General features: G+C 38.5%; 2 protein-coding genes across 9 annotated transcripts in view; one reads left to right on the top strand and one right to left on the bottom strand.

Moving 5' to 3' along the window:
* CC2D2A (coiled-coil and C2 domain containing 2A) overlaps nt 1-2,112 on the top strand; it is a 63,438-nt gene extending 61,326 nt beyond the window's left edge. For all 7 annotated transcript variants that reach the window (XM_049791693.1, XM_049791720.1, XM_049791700.1 and 4 more), the window contains one exon: nt 921-2,112. In XM_049791693.1, the coding sequence (XP_049647650.1) occupies nt 921-1,109 (189 nt within the window). In that variant the 3' untranslated portion in view covers nt 1,110-2,112. The remainder of the gene's footprint in view (nt 1-920) is intronic.
* A 1,384-nt stretch (nt 2,113-3,496) lies between these two features.
* FBXL5 (F-box and leucine rich repeat protein 5) overlaps nt 3,497-24,139 on the bottom strand; it is a 37,167-nt gene continuing 16,524 nt past the window's right edge. For both annotated transcript variants that reach the window (XM_049791886.1, XM_049791896.1), the window contains exons 4-11: nt 23,936-24,119; nt 21,340-21,522; nt 18,820-18,945; nt 17,723-17,871; nt 17,441-17,523; nt 14,939-15,661; nt 11,855-12,003; nt 3,497-4,141 (exon numbers count right to left, since the gene is read on the bottom strand). In XM_049791886.1, the coding sequence (XP_049647843.1) occupies nt 4,065-4,141; nt 11,855-12,003; nt 14,939-15,661; nt 17,441-17,523; nt 17,723-17,871; nt 18,820-18,945; nt 21,340-21,522; nt 23,936-24,119 (1,674 nt within the window). In that variant the 3' untranslated portion in view covers nt 3,497-4,064. The remainder of the gene's footprint in view (nt 4,142-11,854; nt 12,004-14,938; nt 15,662-17,440; nt 17,524-17,722; nt 17,872-18,819; nt 18,946-21,339; nt 21,523-23,935; nt 24,120-24,139) is intronic.

The following is a 24,139-nucleotide window of genomic DNA, read 5'->3' as shown; positions in this document are numbered from 1 at the left end:
AGATAAACCAATGTAGTATTTACAGAGCTAAGGAGTGATGATCTATTTTATGTCATTCGTAGATGTTGAAGATAAGAACTTGTTGAACATAAAGATAAGAATGTAAAGATAAATTGGCTGCACTGTTCTTGGATTACTGCTGTACTGCAGCAGTCGCTACCTCTGACACATGAACACAAGTGCAGTCTCCTAGCACTGGATGCCTATGGGTTGATTGGTGCATTAGCTCTCAAGTCTGGTCAGCAAGAACCTGGCACTACTGCCAAGTAGCACTACACTCAGTCTACAGCTGCAGAAGCCCACACAACATGCTTCAGTTTTCTACTCATTGTTCTGCTCTTTAAAGACAGAAGAAAATGTACTTAAGAATTCACTGCAGCCACAGGTGTACCCATGCATTCTTCCTCCAGGCTGTTCTAAAGGTTAGGTCCTTCTGGTCTTCATGTAAAACACATGGTGACAATACTGTACACAACTCTGGCAATTTTCAAAATGAGTTGAGGTTTCAGGTCCTGTTGGACCTGAAATGTATTATGGGCAGGAGACACTTGCCACCTCAAAGCCCCAGCCAGTGCAGACAGGACAACACAATGAATTAAAACCAGTTAAGAGGCAGAAAAGCAGCAATTATACTGTATGTGTTCATTAATGTAACTTTATTCTAGTGGATTTCTAAACATCTTCACTTCAAACTTAACCCAGACTAAAGGGGAAAAAAGTCAGAAGCTTGCCTGATGTATATGAAATAGGGAGGTGGTATTAAAATACAAAATAGGCTTTTTTATGCATCTTCTCAGGCCACCAACAGAAAAGATAAAATTTACATGCACACTAAAACAGATTTTTAAAACTATGTATTTATTCAGGTGCCTTTACCTTTTCGTCTTACCTTTGTGTTTTTTCCTCTTTCCTTCTCCTAGGTCTCTGGATTTCCTATTCACATGCCATTCTCTGAAGTCAGACCTTTAATAGAAGCTGTACACAGCATGGGAGTTCATACCATTGATGTTTCCAATGTTGAATTTGCTCTAGCTGTGTATATTCATGCTTATCCCCAAAATGTTCTCTCTGTATGGATTTACATTGCTTCACTTGTTCGAAACAGGTAGTATAGACCAGTCGGAATACCTCAAGAAATTAGCTTATGTAGGGCTAAAAATAACAGCTTTCTCACACTGCTGATTTGGGCTATCCCAGGTATTTTGAAAATCGAATGAGAGCCTGATTGTTAGTAGCTACAAACACGTGAGCTTTATTCACCCTACAACCACTGTAGATGCTACTTATTACTGCTAAGGAAGAGACTGACAGCTTAAAACTCCAGTACTGATAGGTGATTTTTATACAGTATTTTACAGCTCCCAGTGGGACATGACACTCTGAAAAGCGTTAACACATGCCCACATATAGTGACATTGCAGAGTAAAATGGTAGTTTAAGCCACCTTCTTTTCAGGTGAAAGTTGATTCCTGGAATCATGCCTTGAAGACTATGTTTGTAGCTAGTCAGTTTATTTTATCTACAGATCTCTTCAAAGACAGTGGCAAATACAAATAGTTAAGAGTTTTCCAGTACCTGAGTTCCTGAATAAAGATCAGGATTTATTTATGAACAATTTTCATGCACCAAAGAGCCAGTGAAGGCCATACTTCAATTTTTAAGAGGCTGCATCATCTGCTACTTTATACTTAGTGTCTGTATAATGCCAGCACCATTTAGAGGTATAAGACAACATTTTTCTTTAGAAGTTGAAGTATTTAGTAAATATTTATACCAAAACATAAGTAGAAGATCATTCCTTTTATACAAGAATTTGATTAAATTACTTTGGAGTATGAAATCCTTATCTGCAAGTTACCCTAGTAGAAGATTATCAAAAGAATAGTTTAGTAAAAATCAGATTTGCTTATTAATATGTTAAGTAGTGGTGTTAACTGTTAATACTGATACAAATACATATCCTTCTCCTGCAGTTGCCTTGCTAATCAAACTGGTCCAAGTGAAAATGATGGTGGGTTGAGCTTAGGAAGAATGTTCATCAGAACATATCACAGTTAAGACTGTTCTTGAGCTTAACCCCAAACTAGTCTACCTAATAAATACTAGATGAAATCTTTGGTTTAGAGCCTGGGGTTGCTGCCACAGGTTCCCCTCTATAAACCTCCAGCAGGAGGAGTAGCTACACTGTCATCACGTGATGCTTTGCTGAACAACATTGATGATATCTCACAAGTTTAGTCCAACTCCCCTTCAGAGAAGGCTGAAGAAGAAACATGGTGTAAGTGAACAGAATCTTCTGCAGCTGATGCAGGCCTCAGCTGTGTCCCTACCACTCTCCACAGAAAAGACCACCTAGCAGCAAGGAGAAGGACCTCTAGCTGCACCTTCCCAGCCTCAGAAACAGAGTTCTGCAACAAGGACAGCTGCAAGAAAGCCCACCATGTATCTTGTTACTATTATCATCTTACCTCAGTCAGCATTGCACAAATGGCCATATAGCCACTCTAACTCTTGGGCACCAAAGTAAGTTTAATGTAGCTGACTTGAAGCAACAGCTTCTGGAATAATGGTAGCCTTTTATACCTCTTCTGTAGGCTTCTAACTGAGCACTGTACGTTCTGCTTCTAGCCCATGTTCAGCTGTTAACCATGAACAGCCAACACTGCAGCAACTCTACATTCACTAATATTTTTCTTACCTTACTACTCTTCAGTATTAGTGGGAGCGAGATGGTATCAAAACTTGCAGTTTATTGTAATCTCCAGGTACACCTGCAAACTGACCTCCCAGACACCAAGAATCTTGAAAGCTACATACGTCACCATGACTGCTGTCCTAAATAAGTACTACTCAAAAGAATTTATCCAATTAGTAAAACAGGTAAAAATTACTAGTTTGACATATTGTCAGCCTTCAAAATTAGGCAGGATGGGGGAGAAAAAAAAAACACCTGTCTGCCTTCTACAAAGGCTGCCACCTACCCCTCCTCAACCAAAGAGAAAAACAACCTGCATGAGCAGGTGGCCATTAAAGTTTGCAGCTTAACATGGGCTACAATACTTACTTCTCTTGTAATGGGCTCTTCCCCATACTGCCCACACACACACTCATGCAGTATTCATACATTACTCATCTCTCTTCCTAGCACAGGTTTCACTCAGCCCAACAATGGATTCTCTGCCTCCCTACTAGTCTCTACTGTTCATTGAGGGCTCTTTTTAAAAATCAAAGCAACAGGGAAAATATACTGTTGTCTTCCACACATTTCACATTAATGAGAACAGACTTCCTTGGAAGCCATTTCAAAAATGCACCTTTACACAGTCATGGGAAGGAAAACAAACAAACAAAACCCCCCAAAACAGAACACCCACACACACTGCAAGGTTCACCGCTCTGCAACCACACCACCCATCCACCCAATCTCTGCAGCCTACTGGCATGGCATGGCTGGGTATTACACCTTAAAAGCATATATATGCAATTGCTACATACATTTATTGGTGGGAATGTTTTATTTGAGTATGTATTTCAAGCCCAAATACAAAACCAAATGCAAAAGGAAGGTGTGAATTTTCCTAATTTTGCAATATAAAGAATGACTTGAGGATGAGAGGAAAGGGGAAGAAACAAGGCTCCTAAAGATGTATAATTGTTACCCAAATGCAAACAATACGTTTCAAATTCTCTGCAGAGCTTTATATTGTACTTATGGATTCAAAATTAAAAACCATTCACTTACTTAACACAAAATAATCCAGTAAAGTATATTTAAGTGCCAAACTTGGAAGAAAGTGGCATTAAAAAAATCTGAATGTTTTCCCATCTTCCCCAAATTAAGTAAAATAAAACCCAACACCCTTCAAACCAAATGAGATTGTGAGATTGTTACAACACTGTACAGTACACTCATAATTAAGATTCTGAAGTTGTGGGCAGGGTCAGGCTAGTATAACAAATCTCACTCCAAGGATTGTTAACACAAGATGCAAACTGTAAGTAAAGTGCATGAAAGGAAGCCTGCTGAGCTAAATGAAGTAGACTGAAAGATCAGAAGTCAGCGGTCATTCGCCAGAGCGGCAGCAGGCCCGAAAACCACACTGCAAATTCTGGCATCCACTGGCGGTTTCAGCATGAGGACCTGCACAAAAACAGAACAAATGTGAAAAGAAGAAAAGGCCATTTACTTAGATTCAGAATTCTCATAACCTGGTAGTTCATAAAACTTTTTTTTTAATACACTAAAGTGCTTTCAGCACTGTGAAGTCTGAAACACTGCCAGTACTATCACAGTATAAAAACCTCAAATGGAACAGATTTTTCAAGATATTTTTGCTCCAATAGCAAGAAGTTCCCTTGAAGAGAACACATTCAAAATGACACAGATGTATGATAAGCAACACTAAATAAGCAAGTTTAAGCAAGCTCTCACAGGTAGCTTTCAGAATTGAGGTATATTTTCACAATGCATATTTAACTCCCATTTTTCAAATTCAGTTGATGACTTCATGGCATTACCAAAGAAATCATAATGTCCAAAAATACTTCTACCATAATGCAAACAGTTTTTTAGTCTGGAAGGTTTTTTCTCTGTGACATTTCATGGTTGGCTAGACCTCACATATGCTGACTGGAAAGTCAAAAACTAAAGAGAAAATCACCTTTAGTATCACTGCAGTTATCAGAAGCCATAAGGCTAAACCCTAGCCATTCAAAAAGAGAAAGTTGTGAGCACGGACAGTACAAACCAGCACTAATTCAACCAACCTCCACTTACCTTTGCTTACTGTTATCCCTTTGAAATGTTAAATGATCATGAGATAAGAAACTATTAGATGTATTAGTACAGGATTTTATTTCCTGTAGCCATATGCCTTCTTTAGAGACATAAGTATTTACATACAAGTTGGCTGAACTCTGGCAACCAACGTAAATTGGAAGTGAGTTGCTAAGTTAACTGAAACAAGCTGGTAAAGACCTAACCAGGACAACCCATATTTCCCCCCTTTGTATTTGATACAAATCAAAGAGTAATTAAGGTGGTTTTAATACATTTAGAAAAGACTAGCAAAATCATGTAATGAACTAGGGCACCATGCTATGTCTGGGTTGTTTTTTCCCCTTGAACAGTACTTTAAAGTCATAATTCAATTAATTTCCAAGAACCTGGTGTCTGGAAATCAGCTTTCTGCTTCATGCCACACACCAATGAGGAATATTCTACAAGGTAATTAAGTTAACATGCATGAGACTGAATAAAACAAACCTGAAGCTATAATAAAGGACAATGGTTACAATATGCAAAATAGTAAACTTTTCAGTTGTCATAAACTCATTTTCCTTTTTAAATCTTTTTATTCACCTGAACTAAATTTTGATCCTCCAAGTCACTTACGAGCTAGAGTTTGAAAGCTTCTTCATAAGTCCTTTAAAAAGGAGACTCGGTGCTTCTGAATAGCTGGTTTAGCAGAGCATGTTCTGTGCAGCAGCTTTTTCCAAGTCGTAGCTGACCTTCCTCATCATTGCCACAGCTAAGCAGCACATCAGTAATTTTGAAGCAACTGTCACATTTCTAGTAAAATGCTTGTTGACAAAACATATAGAGCCCAAACATCCCAAGGAAGGGAATACTCGGTATGCTTCAATATTGTTTTTCATCTTTTTCTTGCTCATTTTAAGAATGTTCTTCTTTATGCTCATAACTGGAACATAAAGGCTGCCCTTCTAGGTCTGACCAATGGTCTAACGCTACCTGCATCACTGGCAACAGCAAGCGTTATCTAGGGAGACAATATAAGCCTATTCTGCATATCTTTTATGTTTAACCTCTTTTTAAACCTGCTGATACTGCTTCCACAATTCCCCACAGGACAAAGTTCCCAAAGTTCACTACACTGTGCATCTGCTTTGAATCAATTGCCTGCCCTCTTCATCTACTGTTGCTGAGCTCTAATACTGCAGAATTTGGAGAGTTACTGCTGCACGTTCACCTCATCTACTGCTTTCCCAGTTCTGCTAAGTCATCCTCCTTTCACCCTTCTCATTCCCAGATTGAATCATTCCAGCCTTTTGAGTGCCTCCTTGCAAGACAGCTGCTCAGTTCCCTAATTCTTTTTAGTAGACCTCTTCTGTGTCTTCTGTAACTCCACTACATACACTCCTCAAGACGGGGAGACCAAAACCACAGGCAGTGCTCCACATGTGAGTGCCCCAAGGCTTCCAGGACCGTGCAGCAACACCCTCTATCTTGTTCTCAACACCCTGATGATGCATAACATTGGTGGCTTTTTTGGCTGCTGCTGCAAACAGGAAAGATCTCAGAATTAGCACCAACACCTCTCTGAAATCATCGTCTCCATGTTGCAACTGCCAGCTCTGAAATCAGTTTCATGCAATAACAGTTTGATTATACCCAACCACACAGACATATAACCATACATACAGCTATACTGAAGCTCGTAAGAAGTCCTTCTGGAAATCTTCAGCACCAGTATCGTTGCTTGAGGCTGCTCAGTACCACTCAAGAACTTAGAAATTACTGTGTGCATTTCTTACACCACGAGAGCAATGGAAATGCTGAATAAGACTGATCACAGCACAGAACTCTTGTGGGCGGAATGGGGAGGGAGACGTCACCTTCCAGATTCCTGTCCATCCTGAACAGTGACCATTAAGTCCGGCCCTTTCTTCCTATCCTTTAATTAGCTTTCAGTTTTAAATTTAAACCAGTCTTATAGCAACTTAGAAGCTATAGCAAAAACTTCTAAGTAAACTGCATCATCTGAAAAGCTTATAGGTTCATTTCCTAATTTATTAGGCACTGAATTACAAATGGCATTAACCACATCACAGTGAAAATTCACCCTTCTTCCTATGCTGCATTTCTTGTCCCATGTCTAGTCCTCATACCATCACTAACTTTCCTTTATAGCCTCTGATAAAGAACTCTGATGAAATGAAATACTAGGGGTTCAAACCACCTCTCCTGAAATCTGCCACCCTGTATTCTTTCTTAGCATATACAGGCAATTCCCATGATTTGGAGGGCATTTTATGCTCTTACTGCAACAGGGTAGGAAGTGTCATTAACGGTTGTTTTAACAGTAAGGCTATTCGATGATAACTCATTTCATTTATGTTTTGACATGTCAATTGCTGTCCTCCATCACAGGTCATTTATCTCCTCTATAAATTCCCTAGCCCTCCTTTGCTTGTTCTTTTTACATTTGATACAGATAGCAAAATTCAAATGCCTTTGCTTTTGATAGCCACAGACTGTTTTTGTTTCCCTAGCTTTACTTACTAAAACTGACTTTTGGCTACATCTCTTTGGCTTCCTAATCTCCGATTTCCCTAGTCTTTGCTACTGACCTCAGTTTGAAAACAAAGTCCCATCCAAATATCTCTGCTTAAGTTCAAATGGCCTCTTTAATCTTGCCAAAAAACACTCTCTCCTGTTTCCTTTGGACCCTATAAACAAGGTCTCCAATTCATCTCACCTCACTGATGCACCAGGTTAAGCAACACTGTATACAGTTCCTTTTGTATTGCCCAGTGAGCAAGATGGTCATTTCAGATCTTACAGTGGGGCTGAATCACTTTCAGAAGGGTCCCTCTCTTTCTACTGCCTGTGAAGACGTAAGTGCTAGCAGAGAAGTGCCTAAATTAAACATGTTTTGGGCTGGTTCATCTGGGAGGGCAAAGTTAATCAGATTCTCATCCAACCTGCCACAGTCTACATTAGTGGTTCAGTTACCTCTAAACTGGATTGTTGTAATCGTCTCTACATTCACAGCTGATTACTCTCAGATGCTTCAGGTGACCCAAAACAGAGGTCTGTTTACTCACAATGAACAGCTGTGTTTTCAAATAAAGTACATATAAACACATCTTGCAACATGAGAAAGCAGCACAGCTATTTGGTTACTCCATTTTGTTACATGTACTAGTGGAACAAAAGCTAGCCAAAGTTTCCTAGAAAGAAGTTAGGCATTTCACCAAGAATACACAACGACCCAGACCACGACCATGGTGAAAGAACCACTCCAACCAGGACAACTGGCTGCCACCACCAACTCTCCTTAGCCACTTGTTCTAGCTCTCACCTGTGCAGCAGAAACAGTCATGTGGTCTACAGGAAGATGGATCCCTGACCCACCGGGGAAGGGGAAGGGGAGAAAAGAAAAAAGGAGGAGGGTGCTTTCAGCTCCCCCAGTTCTTGATTAAGTTTACCAAGAAGCCACAGAAAGACTAGTGCTGGCCCCTGGCAGGCAGTAAGAATGAGCTGGGAGGATGACAAAGGAGGGAAGGAAAGAGTTCTTTTTCACAGCCACCACCAGTGAGAGGCTCCATTATCAACGCTGCATACTGTATTTGATGGTAATGTAGCAAAAGTAATACATTACAAGGGAATTACCAAAAAAAGTGATCAAATTAAGCATTAGCTTTAAAAAATATATAAAAGCAATATTCAATTCAAATCTGAGTTTACCAAGTGCTACTCTCTATCAGCCTTTGGTGAAGTTACACTTACAGACCTTTATGAAAGCACCTTGGTTATCTGTAGAACTTAAGACTTCAAGAGTTTGGTCTCCTAACAACAATGTATGCCCACATAAATCTGCACACAGGAGTCCATAAAGCCTAACAAATTGCAAAGTCTTGGCTCCACTGCTGGAAGACAGATCAAACTATGACCAATGAACTTCTAAATGCCAGAAGAATAGAGTGAATCATCAGAATCACCACAACTTTATTTCATTAACGCCCTATTTCTTTAATTACAGCACCTGAAGACTACATCATTAAAAAAAACTCTAGAAACTGAATCATACTTAAAAGCCGCAAAGAGCTACTACTGCAGAAATTCGGGAGCCCCATTTTTCTAATCCCGAAGCTGACAGCACTCCAGGCTTTAAAACTGAGAATACAGTTAGGAGATTGAACACAGCTTGACAATACAGCCTATGGGGGAATATAAAATTCTGAGTGGCAAGACGTAATTCAAACATTAAACTATTTTTACTGAGTCCAGTGTGATCTACAACCAAATGTGTTTTAGACATTAAAAAAACCCAGCAATTAGAAGTGGTGTATGCTGACGGATTTGTTTTCAGCTGCAGCTAAGGGTTATCTAACTCCAAGTGTCCAGTGTTGAGCAAAACACAGGCATAGATCCTAAACATTAGTATGCAAACCCAGAATTTAAGTCATACTAACAGTAAACAGAAAATAAATTTGGAAGCGTGTGCAAATTCATGGTCTCTGCTCATAAAAACTGCAGTATATTACTGCTGTGCAACAGTATTCTGTGACTAAGGCCCAACTGAGTCTAACCACAGCTGCTCTACCTTTTTAGTTTTAGTCTACTAAAAAGGTAGAGTAGCTACGGTTAGATCAGCACTTGCAATGAAAATCTGAAAACTGCAAACAAACATGCCTACCAAATAAGTCCAGCAAGCCCTCCACAAAGAAAATCCAGTGAAGCTCTGTATAAGCACCCCCATTAGGCTCAGTGTTTATAGGAAAAACAATCTGAAAATAGGCTGCAGGTGAAAGTAAAGCCCTTATTTATCAGCAGATGACAAAACGGTATCTTTATTATTCATAGATGGCTAAATTCCATGCTGTTGGCTCCATTTTTTGTTCTGCAAGACTGACGTGTTTTCCAACATGATCCCAGAACATATCTCCTTCCCCGAAAATAAGCCCTGATAAACTGGTGGGCAAAGAAAATTATGAAATTATTCTCTACATGCTTACAGATCAGTAATCTTTGTGCAGTAGTTAATTATACAATCTATATATATGCAAAGAAACATAAACAGCTTCAGATATGTATTGATTTAAATGAAACGGCTATTGCTTTCCCTAGAGTTACTTTAGAAATACCAAATGATACAGAAATAGTTCAAGCTGTCACAGAAATCCTGCTGCTCACGGAGTGGACTAAGGTATTAGTTTCACACTGAACAGCCCTATCGCAATGAAGTTTGAGTGAAAATACAAAGAACAGTACCCAGATAAAACTACGGGAGATTCAGTTATAAAAGGTTATTTTCTATTTCAAAATTTGGCTCAGGACACCCCTTTTAAGTTTTTATCGACTTCCTTCTTAAAGCAAACAGCCACAAACTTCTGAGATGCTACTATTTCTCAATAGATGTCAGAAGTCAGACCATCACAGCCTTATTCTCCTGTTGATTTCTTTCTAGAGGAGTAACTGTTCATACAAAGGCATGCGTGATACTTTACAGAACCAAGCAGAGCTTATAGGCTCACAGCTTCCAGCAGGCAGTAAAAGGAAAGAAATAAACAGGAAGAGGATCAGGACAACTTTACAGAGTAATTCCAAAAAAGTATTCTGTTTAAATATAAATAATTTCTTGAGGATATTATGGAACAGCCAAGCTTTGAAGTGGTACACTCACAGAAGAGATTCTGGCTTTGTAAACTAAGACAACATAGTGTATTTTAGAGACACATAGATAAACAGAAATGTCTGAAGACAAACAGAACATCAAGTCTGGTATTACTGACAGAAGCAAAGACAGCAGAAAAATAGTACGGAATCAGATGTAAAAGAAAAAGGCTTTTAACTGGTCTTTGAAGATATCTTTAAACTCAACACAATGCAGGAAGGAAAGTCAGTGAAGGATTTTAAAGAAGGAATCTTAAGGTTCCCAGGTTGAAATGCTAAAAGATTTTTAGAAGCTGTAGTCTGGATAGAATGGAAGGAAGTTACAAAAAGCAAGTCTCTCAAAAAAAAAAAAACCAGCAGTGTCAAAAAAGTGCATAACGTAGTGCAAAAATTATGGAAGCAAAATACGATTTAATACTTTCAATTCTAATATTAGGATCCAATCCAAGTGCATCTTCTTATATCAATTTCAATGGATCGAATACCCAAACGTCAGTACAGATTTACTTGTAGTACCAAAGCTCTGGCATCCTGTACCCCTGCTGCGGCTTTATCTCAATATAGATGCAAATTATTGAGCTGAATACCATGAACTACCAGGGAATATGATTTTGTTTTACACACAATTAGCTCTTATAATCCTGTGAACTCAGTTATTTTTCTCCTTTTCCGTCCCCTTCTGTTGCACTTACCTGTTTTAATTTCACACATAGAATACAAGTCACACCATGGTTCCCATCTCTAATGCTATGAATGCTTACTGGACCTAACATAATAGACTGAATTCCAGTGTGGTGAACACTGAAAAGACTTTCACCATAAATGTATTTTATGCATTTATCCAGATCCTTCTCCAGCTTAGATCCATCCCTAAGTTACTGACTGAAGCAAAACCAGAAAAACTAAATTACATTTTCCATAAGGACACCTGATGGTAGGATCAAAAATATCCTATACCAAAACTACTGCAATATTGGAGGTTTGCATGGCAAAGCGCAAGCCATTCCTTTCCTAAAATTCACCACTTTGGTACCAATCTAATGAGGCCTCTGTCTGAAGTTACGACCATAAAGAAAACGTACAATTTCATGGTTTACAGGGAAGATACGGAGAGGGCAAGTGTGTATTAGCTATATGGACACTTACTTTCTAGCCCCTATTACTTAGGCCAAACTGAATTATGAGATACATGGACTAAAAGTGCTTTCTTAGGTAATACAGAACTGTACTACTGTCAAGCAAAAAACCCCAAAAGAACAAATGAAAAACTCACTTAACAGTTGTCTTTTCATAATTAATCTGTGAAAATTAGTGCTACACAGCTAAGAAAAAAAAATAGGGGTTTGGTGGTTCTTTTTGTTTTGCTTTAAAAAGTGGCCTTAAAGCAAACGTCGCTCCCCAGAAAAGCATCACGTCTTCATAAAAAGACATTACCGTTAATGTTGTCACAGTAGTAAAAGTGTTCGTCATTTAGAGAAGGGCATGCAGAAACTAAATCCTGCAGGCCTGCACCAGTTACAGTGAGACAACCCGAGAGATTAAGGTGTTCCAAATGCGGCAGTCCTCCTCCCAAAGTCAATGCCCTGTTAACAAACAGAAGAGAGGTGTTAAGAGCCCACACAGTGTAGACTGACAAGTACTCCACTATGTTGCCAAGTCACAGACTTAACTGCATCTCATAACAAAAAACACACCTCTAATAAACCATGTGGTTTTAAATCTGGCAGTTCCGTGCCCTATAAAGGGAGTCACCCCTGAAGCTGCGTAACAGACCTGTAAAATGAACTGAAACTAACAATTCCTTCTGACAGACTTAAATGGTAAATCACTTTGTTTATGAATGACTCCAGAGATGACCAAGTATTTCAAAGAACTACCAAGACATTCCTCTCCAAAACACCACTGATTCTGGCAACTCCTCCAAGGTGATGTATATTCCTCAACTCACCCTAAAAACATGACATTCCCAAGTCTGGTGTATTACACTTCCAGAAGTTCGACTGTCTTGTATTTTTTTGTTGTTAAAATTATTTTGGAGTCCAAATTTGTATTTCCCTAGGACTGACAGCAGAGCCTCCCTATCCCAACACACCATCTTATTATTCAATTGGATTCTCTGTTTTTCCTCCGAGTGCACAAGTTTGCTGAAGCAACAGCCTCATGCATGTATCACACCTGAGCAATCACTCCATGTTAGTCTGCTTGCTTCTCTGTGAGCTCACAGGGCAATCACAAACATCACATTCTTCTCTGAGAAACATCACATTGCCTTTTCTGTGAGCTCATATTCAATCACAAACAAGCTCACCTCCCCTGAAAAAAACCACCACGTTTGAATCACCAAGCTGCAGATTCAAGCCAGGACATAAAACTGAAAATGCCTTGAGAGCATCACTACCACTTTCTCCTGTCAGCAGGCAAAAGTAGAACTGTTGACCACAAAACCAGCTAACAACCTTTCAATGAAATGAACTGGCAAGTGCTTCTGTTCAGTTTCATTCCCTTTCCTCAGGGCCTCAAACTATTCTGGTGAGTTCAAGAAGCACTTGTTGCAGCACACTCTCTGCTCTTAAATACTGTCTTTTATCCAAAAAGCACCAGTGGGAAACCGGCACCACAACTCAACCCTTCCCATGACTCAGTGACCAAAACTCCCTTTGGTTCTAGATTACCGAGTCATGTAAAGAAAAAAAAAAGAAAAGAAAAAAAGACCAGTAACATGCAAACTACACATAGCATGACCTAATCAGCACCTAAAGGAAACTCAGCAGTACCAGTCCGCTCTAACACTTGAAGGGCAACAAGCTCAAACACAAAGCACATCTATCTGAAGCTTACTCTGAGCAAAACTAACACTGGTGAGTGAAAGAGTGTCCGAACCTCCACTACAGGAGACATTTGAAGAGCTGGTACTTCTGAACATCAAATGGGGATGAAGTCTCCAGAGAGACAAATAAATGCAAGCAGTGCCTCACGCTATTTCTCAGTTGACTACAGCATACAAGTACAGGTAGGCATTCGCACTTCAAGAAACTTTAATTAGCCCTAAGAGCTGCAACATAACTGAGCAGGTGGCTGCTAGTACTTCAGCCTCATCCCATTTTCATTATAAAGCAGTAACTACATTTTTCTGACACAAGACAAAATATCAATGGCAAATATCACACACAGGTAATTTTCTAACTCTTGAAACCATCTCAATATTCAAGTCAACTATTTTTTATCCTCCTTTAATTGTTATAGGAAGTAATATTTAACATGATGTTCTGCACATACAAAATTATCATAGAATCATTTATGTTGGAAAAGACCCTTCAGATCATCAAGTCCAACCATAAACCTAACACTGCCAAGTCCACCACTAAACCATGTCCCCGAGTGTCACATCTACAGTCTTTTAAATACCTCCAGGGATGGTGACTCAACCACTTCCCTGGGCAGCCTGTTCCAATGTCTGACAACCCTTTCAGTGAAGAAATTTTTCCTAATACCCAATCTAAACCTTCCCTGGCACAACTCGAGGCTGTTTCCTCTGATCCTAGCGCTTGTTTTTTGGGAAAAGAGACCAACACCCACCTTGCTACAACCTCCTTTCAGGTAGTTGTAGAGAGTGATAAGGTCTCCCTTCAGCCTCCTCTTCTCCAGACTGAACAACCCCAGTTGTCTCAACCGCTCCTCATCAGACTTGCTCTCCAGACCCTTCACCAGTTTTGGTTTTCTTCTCTGCTGGACACGCTCCAGCACCTCAATAACTTTCTTGTCTTGAGGGGCCCGAAACTGAACACAGTATTTGAGGTGCAGCCTCATGAGTGCTGAAGAGAGGGGGACAATCACCCCCCTGCTCCTGCTGGCCACACTATTTCTGACACAGGCCAGGATGCCGTTGGCCTTCTTGGCCACCTGGGCACACTGCCGGCTCATATTCAGCCGGCTGTCAACCAGCACCCCCAGGTCCTTTTCCACCAGTCACCATTCCAGCCACTCTTCCCCAAGCCTGTAGCGCTGCATGGGGTTACTGTCGCCCAAGCGCAGGACCCGGCACTTGGCCTTGTTGAACCTCAGACAGCTGGCCTCAGCCCATCGATCCAGCCTGTCCAGAAATTATGTCACTATCAAGACAGGTTAAATGAGATGTTACTCCAGTTTTATAAAGTTTCAAGCATATTAACAGGCATAATGAAAAATATTAGTGAATCAACACAACTTCGTAATGAGAAATCACTAAAGATCAAAGCATTAATACCACCTAGAACAACAAATCCTCTGAAGTCAAGTATTTTTGTGAGTATGTCTAAAAGATTTTTTTATTTTTTTTTAAATCCACAGAGCAAAAGCTGGATAAAGTTTTCAAGTCTGGTACTATAAATATTTTAAGATGCAAAGACCACTTAAGACTTACCAGAGCTTCTTTGATAAAGATGTTTCTACTGAAAATAGGCAGATTCAACCCAGAACGACCCAACAAATAAAATTATAAAAAATATACTGCAGCAAAATAGCTCAAAAATGCCTCCTCACCTGAGAGCACGGTCTGTGATCTGGTAACATCCAGAAAGACTGAGAAACTGAAGAACTCGTGCAGTCTCTTCATCTGGTTTTTCACTCCCAGAGTATACAGAGTCTTTTTTCTCTGACTGCTTAGTCCTTGTTGAGTTTTTACACAGTGCAGAGGACTCTGGAAGTGCTCGAATAGTTCTTAGTGCTGTCCCAGCACAACAAAATGAGTGACCGCAGTAAATCAAGTCAGTAGAAGCACAGTGCTGCTGCCACCCTCTAGTCCTTAATCCATAAATTTCTCTACTGTAGCACGATGCAGAACAATTAATATGGGATGTTGGTTCTGTAAGACAAAATCCTTCAACATTTCTGTGTCTCCACTCTGCAGCATCTTCAATGTCAGCTAAATCATCTGCATCTAGCATCCACACATAAGCAGAATTGAAGTTTTCTGAGCTGTCAGGTTTAGTCCAATGCTGCTCACCATCTCCTCCCTCAATGAGGTTTTCATTGTTGATCTCATGCAAACAATTATACTTCTTGTTGGACTGCAGAGTAATCTCTCTGTTTTTCCACAAAGTCTTAGCATTCCTGTTTCTGCAGCTTTTCAGAATACCTCTGGTATAGTGAGTTGATATGATACCCAGTGCTCTGGAAATCCTCTCTATAGCCACATCTGTGATTTTTTCACATCCAGACAGATCAAGGTGGCGTAGATTTTGACAATAACCAACTGAAGACCAACTGAAATCAGAGAAAAAAAGTGGGTTGGTTGGTTGGTTTTGGGGGTTTTTTTGGTTGGTTTGGGGTTTTTGTTTTGGTTTGGTTTTTTTTAGCTTTTGTTCAGAAACAGATGTTAAGGCTAAATATACAAAAGAACATTTCACAAGCAAAACACTTAATTCACAGAATATTTAAAGAAAAGACCCCAGACAAGTTAGATTTGATACTCCAAGTGCTGTACATATGCCTAGAAATATTATGTCTAAAGAAATGTGAAAGAAATCATGACTCAGTAACAACCTATATTTTTTCCATATGCTAAGACTTAAAAGAAGTCCAAATTAGCCATACATTGAACAAATTTTTAAGTAGAAGATCAGACTGCAAACACCAAATACGTACATGGACAATTTCAAAAAGCAGCTTCTTTTGTGTATAAGGCAGTTACCAAGAGCCATCTAAGTTACTATACATCACGGTTAACTACTCAGAAGGCTGAAAAAACGTACTGAACTCACAAATCCATCCCACCCCCACCTCCAAAATATACACCCGAGATGCAATATTCAGTTCAAAGTATTTTAATAGTTGTAATTTCTAGTATCCAAGTTTCTCAAGCCTGGCTGTTTACACATACTGAAATTTCAGTGTACTTAGATCATATATCCTCCTGTAATTTCCCATTTCTTTCAGAGAGAATAGCTGGATTCCTGAAACACATTCTGTGTGGAGTATTAATTACTCCATAAAAGTGATTAGGATTAGAGATGGTAATCAAATCAGACTTCTTCATATTAACAAAACTTCACCCCTTCAGCCTTATCTTTTCGAAAAGAAATAGAAATTTGATCTACGGTAATATTGTTACATTATTTGCTATAAAAGTATATAGCTGATTTAAGTGACCTTTACCTATCCACAGTTAATGTTAACTATCATTTACTTTCCATAAGTGATTGCTTATATTTACAGCAAGCCCAACTAATTTTCTGAGTTAGAAATGGGGTTGTTGGAAATATAGAAATGAGGAGGGGCAAATAATGTTAAGTTTCACTAGAGATTGACAAAAAGCTCACAAGATTGATTTCTGAGCCACAGAAATTCCACAAAGCTTTTATTTCAACTAAAACTTCAACAAGCTGCAGAGGGTTGTTACCAGCATCCACACTGGTAAAATTTTCTATGTAACGAACACCTAAAACTTGAGAGCACTATATGATGAAAGTGTTGAACACTGACATAGCCACTGAATTTCAGTATCACAATAAGACCTATTGGTGCTGACTCTGCATCCATGCACCATCCCACTACATCAATGAAACTTCCGCAGGCTTCAGTAAATCTCTGGAATCTACAGTTACTACACTTAAGCCTTACAGCTTTGCCTACCATTTGATCAGTGTCTTAATTAGCAGTATTACACACCCTACCAGCTATATCAGACCAAGAGAACTACCATAACTGACTGACTCCGTAAAAATCCATGGACAATTTCAAGTTGTTAATACTAGAACAACACACAATTATTGTTATGGATAGCCACACGTTGATAGGTAATACATATCCAATAGTGAAGACAGCATTTTAAATGGCCATTACAAAGTTACATGCTTCACTTGCTATTTCATTGATTTGTTACTCTGGTTTAGTTCTTAGTTATGTGTGAATCCTAAATGGGATTTCTCTATTTCTCTCTTTATTGGCAATGGACTAAGATATGTTTGAACGCTTCCCCCCCTGCTTCAAAAAAGCTGGATTTTTTATTTTTTTTTTTTTTAAAGGAAACAACAATTATCTAACCTTTCAAATGCAGAGTCTGAAATATCAGTTTGAGTGAGATCCAAATATTCCAAGTTGGGGCAAAGCTCCAAGATCTGTCTAACCTGGAAAAGGAAAGGAAAATAATCAGTGAAGACACAAGCAAATGAGGTTGCACACAGTGTCAAGAGACAATGTAAGAATTAATATTCTCTTGAATTGCAATTCATTTTCATTACCCAAGTGTTTTAAATTTGGGCACATCAGTTATTAATTAGAGGTTGCATAGCCACAATTATTAAATGCCAGTTCCAAATTACATACCATTTTGCTAGACACTGCAGAACTGTAGGCCAATACTAATGTCTTCACTGAGGAGCCTACATGCTGGAGGACATTATGAATTAAGCCATGAAGTAAACGTTTTTCCATTTGTGCTATATTAATGGCAAGTGAATCTTCAGCTGCTTCTTCTGCAAAATAAAACGGAAGAGAAAGACTCAAAATGTGCTTTCAGTTGGAATTCACATTGCCATCTTACATCAAACAAGTTCTTGGGAAACTAAAGCAAACTTAATAAGGCATAAGTTTCAGAAAGTACCCTACATCAAACTTCTGCTGAATTCTAGCTCAACGTACTGCTTAAGCCTCATCTTTAAAAAATATTTGCTTGTCTTTCTGACAGTCCTGAAGAGTTTAACTCCAACAGCAAGTAAAAACAGTAAAAGTCTTAACAGAAAATTATCATTAAAGGACTTTGGATAAATATTTACTACAGATTATGTACTACTGCTCAGGGCTGTCTAGGACAGCTGTTTCCACCAACTTGCTTTATACGTTGAAATACTACCTCACAGGGCATTTCATATCCTGTGATGTAACAGCTTAAGACAAATTCAAAACTAAGCCTAGAATGCATTAGGATGCAAGACGATTCATCCTGAAGAGATGAAGCCTAGCTTTTACCTCCTTCCTAACTCCAGACACATGCCCATAACTCTTCTACCTGCACTCATGTTTGCTCTCCCCAGATGAATTAATTCAGCTCATTAAAACCAGCTGCCTGCTTCTCCCCTCCCTCATCCCCTATTCACCTTTTTTATTTCTTTCTCTCCACCCAGCTGGGTTTCAGGATGAGGTAAAGATGAGGAAAAAGAGCACTCCTTCCAGGAACCGTAAGTAGTTGCTAAACAAAACTTCCCAAGTTCTTTTTTACTGTATAAGTCTACTTGGTTTAGTAAGCATTTAATCTAGACTGAATATAAGTATTACTAGATTTGTCATTATTTTAATGTACTGGTATCAACTATGATAAAAATCTGTATTTTGAACTGATTTTACAGAAACGACTCAATTTTATACCATTATTTCTTATAGCTATATCATCACCAAAAAGATAAGCAAAATCAGAATTTACCTACCAGATTCATCTATGTCAGCATCTTCATCCCATTCCTGGAAAGCACGACTTTCATCTTTTCTGTTTTTCACCCATTCCTCATCAGGTTCTGTCTCCAGATCTGCTGCAGGACCACTATACCAATCACCTACTCACCCCCCACATCCCCCAAAAAAGGAGGAGAAAAAAAAAAAAAGAAAGTTAAGACAAACTTCTCATCACTGCAGAAAAAAGCAATGATAAATTCTCAGTATACTGTGACCTGACCTAAAGATATAAATGAATTTTGCATTCATCTCAACTAAGGTTGGACTGAACCTTGAGATAATTCTTGTTTGATCAATATTTTAAAGCTTCAAAAGACCCCTAGAACAGTTTCAGTATCGTTACAGAACTCACAGCCTATTATGCTATTCTGAGACATGCCTGTTGTCTTTATTTTCTTAGCGGGGACCAATATGATTGCAAAAATAACAGAAACCATTATGGAGTATTCGGGACTGTGTAGGTGCTGAAGTTCTTTCTGGCAGGTAAATTAACCATCAACTTTTAGTATAACACATTTCCATTTTCCTCTGGAATCTCACAAATGTACAGACCACCAGAACATATTTTATTAGTCTGTTTTTAGTCACTGCACACGACAACTCCAGGATCAAGAAATCCAAGTTCCAGAAGTAGCCTACTTACAACAGCCATAGAATACTTGATTATAACATACATATGACTCAAATCAATAGACAATCATTTTTTAGAACATCTGGATAAACACAAATATCAGCAACAGCTGCACCGTTTTAGCTAGTAGGGCATCCCCTCTCCCCAAGGGTTATTCCACAGGCATTAATTTACTTCTAGTTTGGGTATATTGTAGTGTTGGGCTCCATAAAAGCAGGTCTGCTGCCTCCCTCAGTGTAGACATGCTTAAACCAGAAACACCTTCTTGTAATATCTCACTAGTGGGGGATCCTACTATCCCCAAAGCAAGAGCAACCCCTGTTGAGTGGTATCTAAAGGAACAAGGCTTCTTATACGAGCAACACAGTGACAATGACATCCTGATCAACCAACTATGAAGCAAAAGGTTTCAGTAACATTTCTCACCTTCTTTAACCCATCTTTATATTACATAAAAAGCCTCAGAAGCCCTCTCTGTATTAGAAGAAAAAAAAAAGTTAAAAATTTAACTAAGTCTGTAGTTTTATGTTCTTTTTTTCCCCTCTGGCAGTAAATCCCATTTGAGAAGCTTTCACCCAGTTCAGAGCACTTCTGCACAAACAACTGTAGTAGTACGGACAGTACGTCCTGAGACTAGCTTCCTGTTGTGCCAAAACCAGGTTTAGGACTAAGTCCTTTTAAGCAGTTGCCAATTATCTTTTTTGCATAGCACTGAATTATCAAGACAACTAGATGAAAATAAAAATTTAACAATTTGAACTCTGAAACCTCTCCTCTCCACTCAGTCTTCTGCAGCTCAGGGGCCAAACTAATGTTCAGTAAGATTTATCCAACCAAAAAAATTAATTCAGACCCAAAAGCCATTTAACTCCTCTCTGCCTTGCACAGATATTAGAAGCCATAAAGGTCCAGCCAGAAAGAAGTTTTTAGCTTCTATGTATCTCAAAATTTAAATTATATATTGTTAGCTTTCTCTCTCAAAATCTTAAAGGCACATAAAATACAGCTTATTAAGCAGCATAGACTGTCTCCTTTTTACTCAGCGACACTGACATGGCAGCAATTGTGAAGCCTGCAATGCCATATTCCAGTGATTGTTTAATACTCACATAAATATGGACAAATACAAACAAATATTCAAAGCTGCAAACGTACTCTTATGACTTGTAACTGGCCTCATTGGAATACAGAATATTTTTTGTCTATTTGAACAGGTACTTTTGCAAAGGTTACACTTCTCAATAGGAAATTTTAATTAACAGGAGAGTTTGAGGAACAGAAGTTATAAAAAAACACTTAGTCCTTACTGCAGAAGAAGTTATTGCAGTAATATATCTAGAGAATCAACACTAACATTCATACCGTTTGAATATAAAAAGAACAGATTGTGAGGAAATGTTAGAACTCCGTTTGTTCCATTCTGCTGTTATGTATTTTATTTTTACCTAGCAACCTAATGAAATAAAAATTTTACTGATGCAGGTGTAACAGCAGCATTTATAATTCAAATCCCCTTAGATTCTTAAATCATTAAGATGTCATATTAGTGAATATACTTGTTAGCATTCATACAAGCAAACAAACCTCAGTAAAAGTAATCAACAGTTCGTATACAAGAGCTACTCATCACTTACAAACAAGACAACTTTTACTTTCTTAATTCTACAAGATGGAAGTCCATTTGAGGAATTTTTAACATTTAACCAAGTTTCAGGACACCATCCTTGCCAGAAGGGTACACCCTTCCAACATGCTCAGCTATTAGGTTCATTGTACATGACAGTCTATACTAAAACATTCTTTTATAGACTCAGAAATTCTGACAATTGACATGCTTTCAAAGGAAGAATTAAATTTAACTTACCTCTGGCCCAGCGAACAGGGTAGAGATGTTTCCAGAGAGATCCAGTTTTAGCCAACTGTGACCATTCAGTGCTTACTTGACTACACTGACATAACTCTTGGGGGTTAAGGTAACTGAAAATGGTCAGCATGACTTCAGGAGGAAGATTAGTAATATTTGTGGTGTGCCCTGTTACTTCAGTTTCTGAAATATAGAAAGTGTGTGTTAAGTGAAGCACAGCCTCAGAGCTTTAAATAATAGTAGTGGAATTCACATGGGCAATGAAAAAAATAGTGTCTAAAAAATTTTTAAACAATTGTTTGACAAAAGAGTTGAAAAAAGAACCGGTACTGCTTTGGCTTTAAAGAAGCTTTCACTGTAATAACACCTTAAACAAAAAGAAAAGAAAAAAAACACAAAAAAACCCCAAACAAACAAAACCCCCCAAACACACCCGAACAAAAACACCCACCACCCCCCCAAACAAATAAAAACCCACACCCACCCCAAACCAAAAAACAAACAAACAAAAATCAGCTCAGTTTTCTGTTTACCATTTTCTCAACTGGTTAGTTTTTTCCAACCCTGACTCCCCAAAGGTCCAAAAAAGCCCTGGACAAAAGTAAACTACTGCTACTCAACCACAGCAAGATGAAAGCTGCTGTAGATGAAATGCTTTTAAAAAATACCTTCTGTCATTGACAATATATATACCTGCTTTGTCACATTCCCAAGGAAACAGTACTAGCACACATAATTTACCATCTGGGACCACTCTCACTGAAAGCACTCAATCTCTTGACTGGGACACAGCAAGAAGTCCATGCTTAACTCTTTGCAGCTGTCTCATTTTATTTCTAGCTTTAACTTGCTAGCATAGACAATGAATTTTAACTTCTGAATGGTGACAAGCCATTCAGGTTGCAATTATGTTAGAAACTAAAATTTGACCACTGTAATTAATACTTCAATGGACAGCAGCAGAAACCATGTCCAATAGCTCTCCCTTATCACCATAGTATAGAGAGCTGTAAACTATATAAAATAACAAACTCAGTGCTTTGGTTAGTGGGCTTTTTGCTGGTTTAAGAGAATTTTTAATGCTTTAAGGACAATTTACTTGAGAATAAAAATATTACTAAAATAGTTTTCAGGAGTACTTAGAAATAGCAGGTTTCACAAATTAGTAAGTATTTACTTTTAAAAATAGGACCCAAAGTATATAAGACCTAACAGCAAGACAAGCATCAAGTTTCTTTTTGCAAATAAGCTTCAAAAGTGAGCGTAATGTGAACTTTATCCTGTGATAATCTATTGCTACTTCAAAAAAATATAACTGAATACAGTTTCACTTGATGAATCAATATATTTATTCATACACCTGGCAAGTCGCTTCAGGTAAACTACAGAGAATTTCACACTCAAATGCAGTTAAAACTACACAAGACTGCAAGCTGTGTTGTTTCCTTCCTTTTATAAAAAATGGATGCAGGACACATACTTCCCACTCCCTAAAGTCTAGAACACAACCATTGCAGAACTACTACTGTCCCAAAACTGCTATTCCAGCTAGACTTAACAGCATATAATGCCATAAGGCTAATTCTGTCACATTCATCTGTTCAGACTCAGTATTTCACACCATGGACCATGGTCTTTTCTGAAGGCTTCACCTGGAGGGCAAAAAAATGACCAGTTCAGTAGTTCAGAGAAGTCAAGTTTCATCAAAAAATCTGACTACAGAGTAGTTTTTCAAGTTTTTCTAATGAGAGCACCACATCTTACCAACACCACAAAGTCAGTTCATGAAGGCTTGCTCTACTTACACCCCAGTATTACACTTTTGGTACATTAATTCCCCTTCTTTGGGGCATCAACTCTTCTTTGTTAGTTAAGAGTAAAAACTGTAAACACGGGCAACTTGGGCTGATTCAACAGTCATAAAACAAGCCTGAAGTGCACTTTAGTAGTTATCCATTTATTCAAAGTTTCATCAGGAAAGGTAGTTACAGATGAACGCAAATTAAATATCTACTTTCAGAATGCACATTTCATCTGACCTCCTCACACGCTGCATGGATTCACTCCCTTGCATTACTCCATACACACAGTTTCTTCCTTTCCGATTCCCGAGAGGCGCAGGGAAGTTAGGTAGCGCAGCTGGGGAAGGTGAGTAGCTTTTAATTTGAAATATTGTCAGTTGGCTAACTATTCTGTGTTATTAAACCATCAACAGAAAAGCTTAAAAGCGGTCCTGAAAACCAAGAATTAAATGCAGGGTCTGCAAATAGAAAATGTAATTTCAATTGGAAGTATGAAATTAGAAGTAAATTATAATTTCTGCCTGTTTATTTTATCAAATATTACCATAGGAGAGAAGGGAGAGGAAGAAGGTTGAGAGCAGGTAAACAGTGAAGTACTATCTACATTACAACCTGCCAAGAAGCCTGTATCAAACAGTAAAGTTCCTGAAGCTTCAAAAATGGTTTGAAGAAATTCCCATTTTATAAAAACTATTTTATCTGCCTGCACATAACTTGACGTATGTCATTGGTGTGCCTTTTTTAGATAAAAATTACAGGTTGAAAATTACTTTAACTTTAATTAGATGCTTCACCTTGATCTGCCTTCTCATCCACAGAATACTTAAAGACCTTCTGAAGCTCTTCTGCTTGATTCCACTTACTAAGACCTCTGAATTCCGCAGCCTCCTTCTGTGAGCAGTGCTGTGCAATTACTTTCTTCTTAATATCTTTCAATTCTTCGTAAGTAAAGTATTCCATCAACATTGGCTGAAAAACCTAAAGCAAAAGAAAAAGGA

The sequence above is a fragment of the Accipiter gentilis genome, chromosome 3 (genome assembly GCF_929443795.1).
Source record: "Accipiter gentilis chromosome 3, bAccGen1.1, whole genome shotgun sequence".
In the NCBI taxonomy this organism is placed as follows: domain Eukaryota; kingdom Metazoa; phylum Chordata; class Aves; order Accipitriformes; family Accipitridae; genus Astur; species Astur gentilis.
The sequence above is the reverse complement of the archived record's forward strand: the minus strand, read 5'-3'. Positions and strand labels throughout refer to the sequence as shown.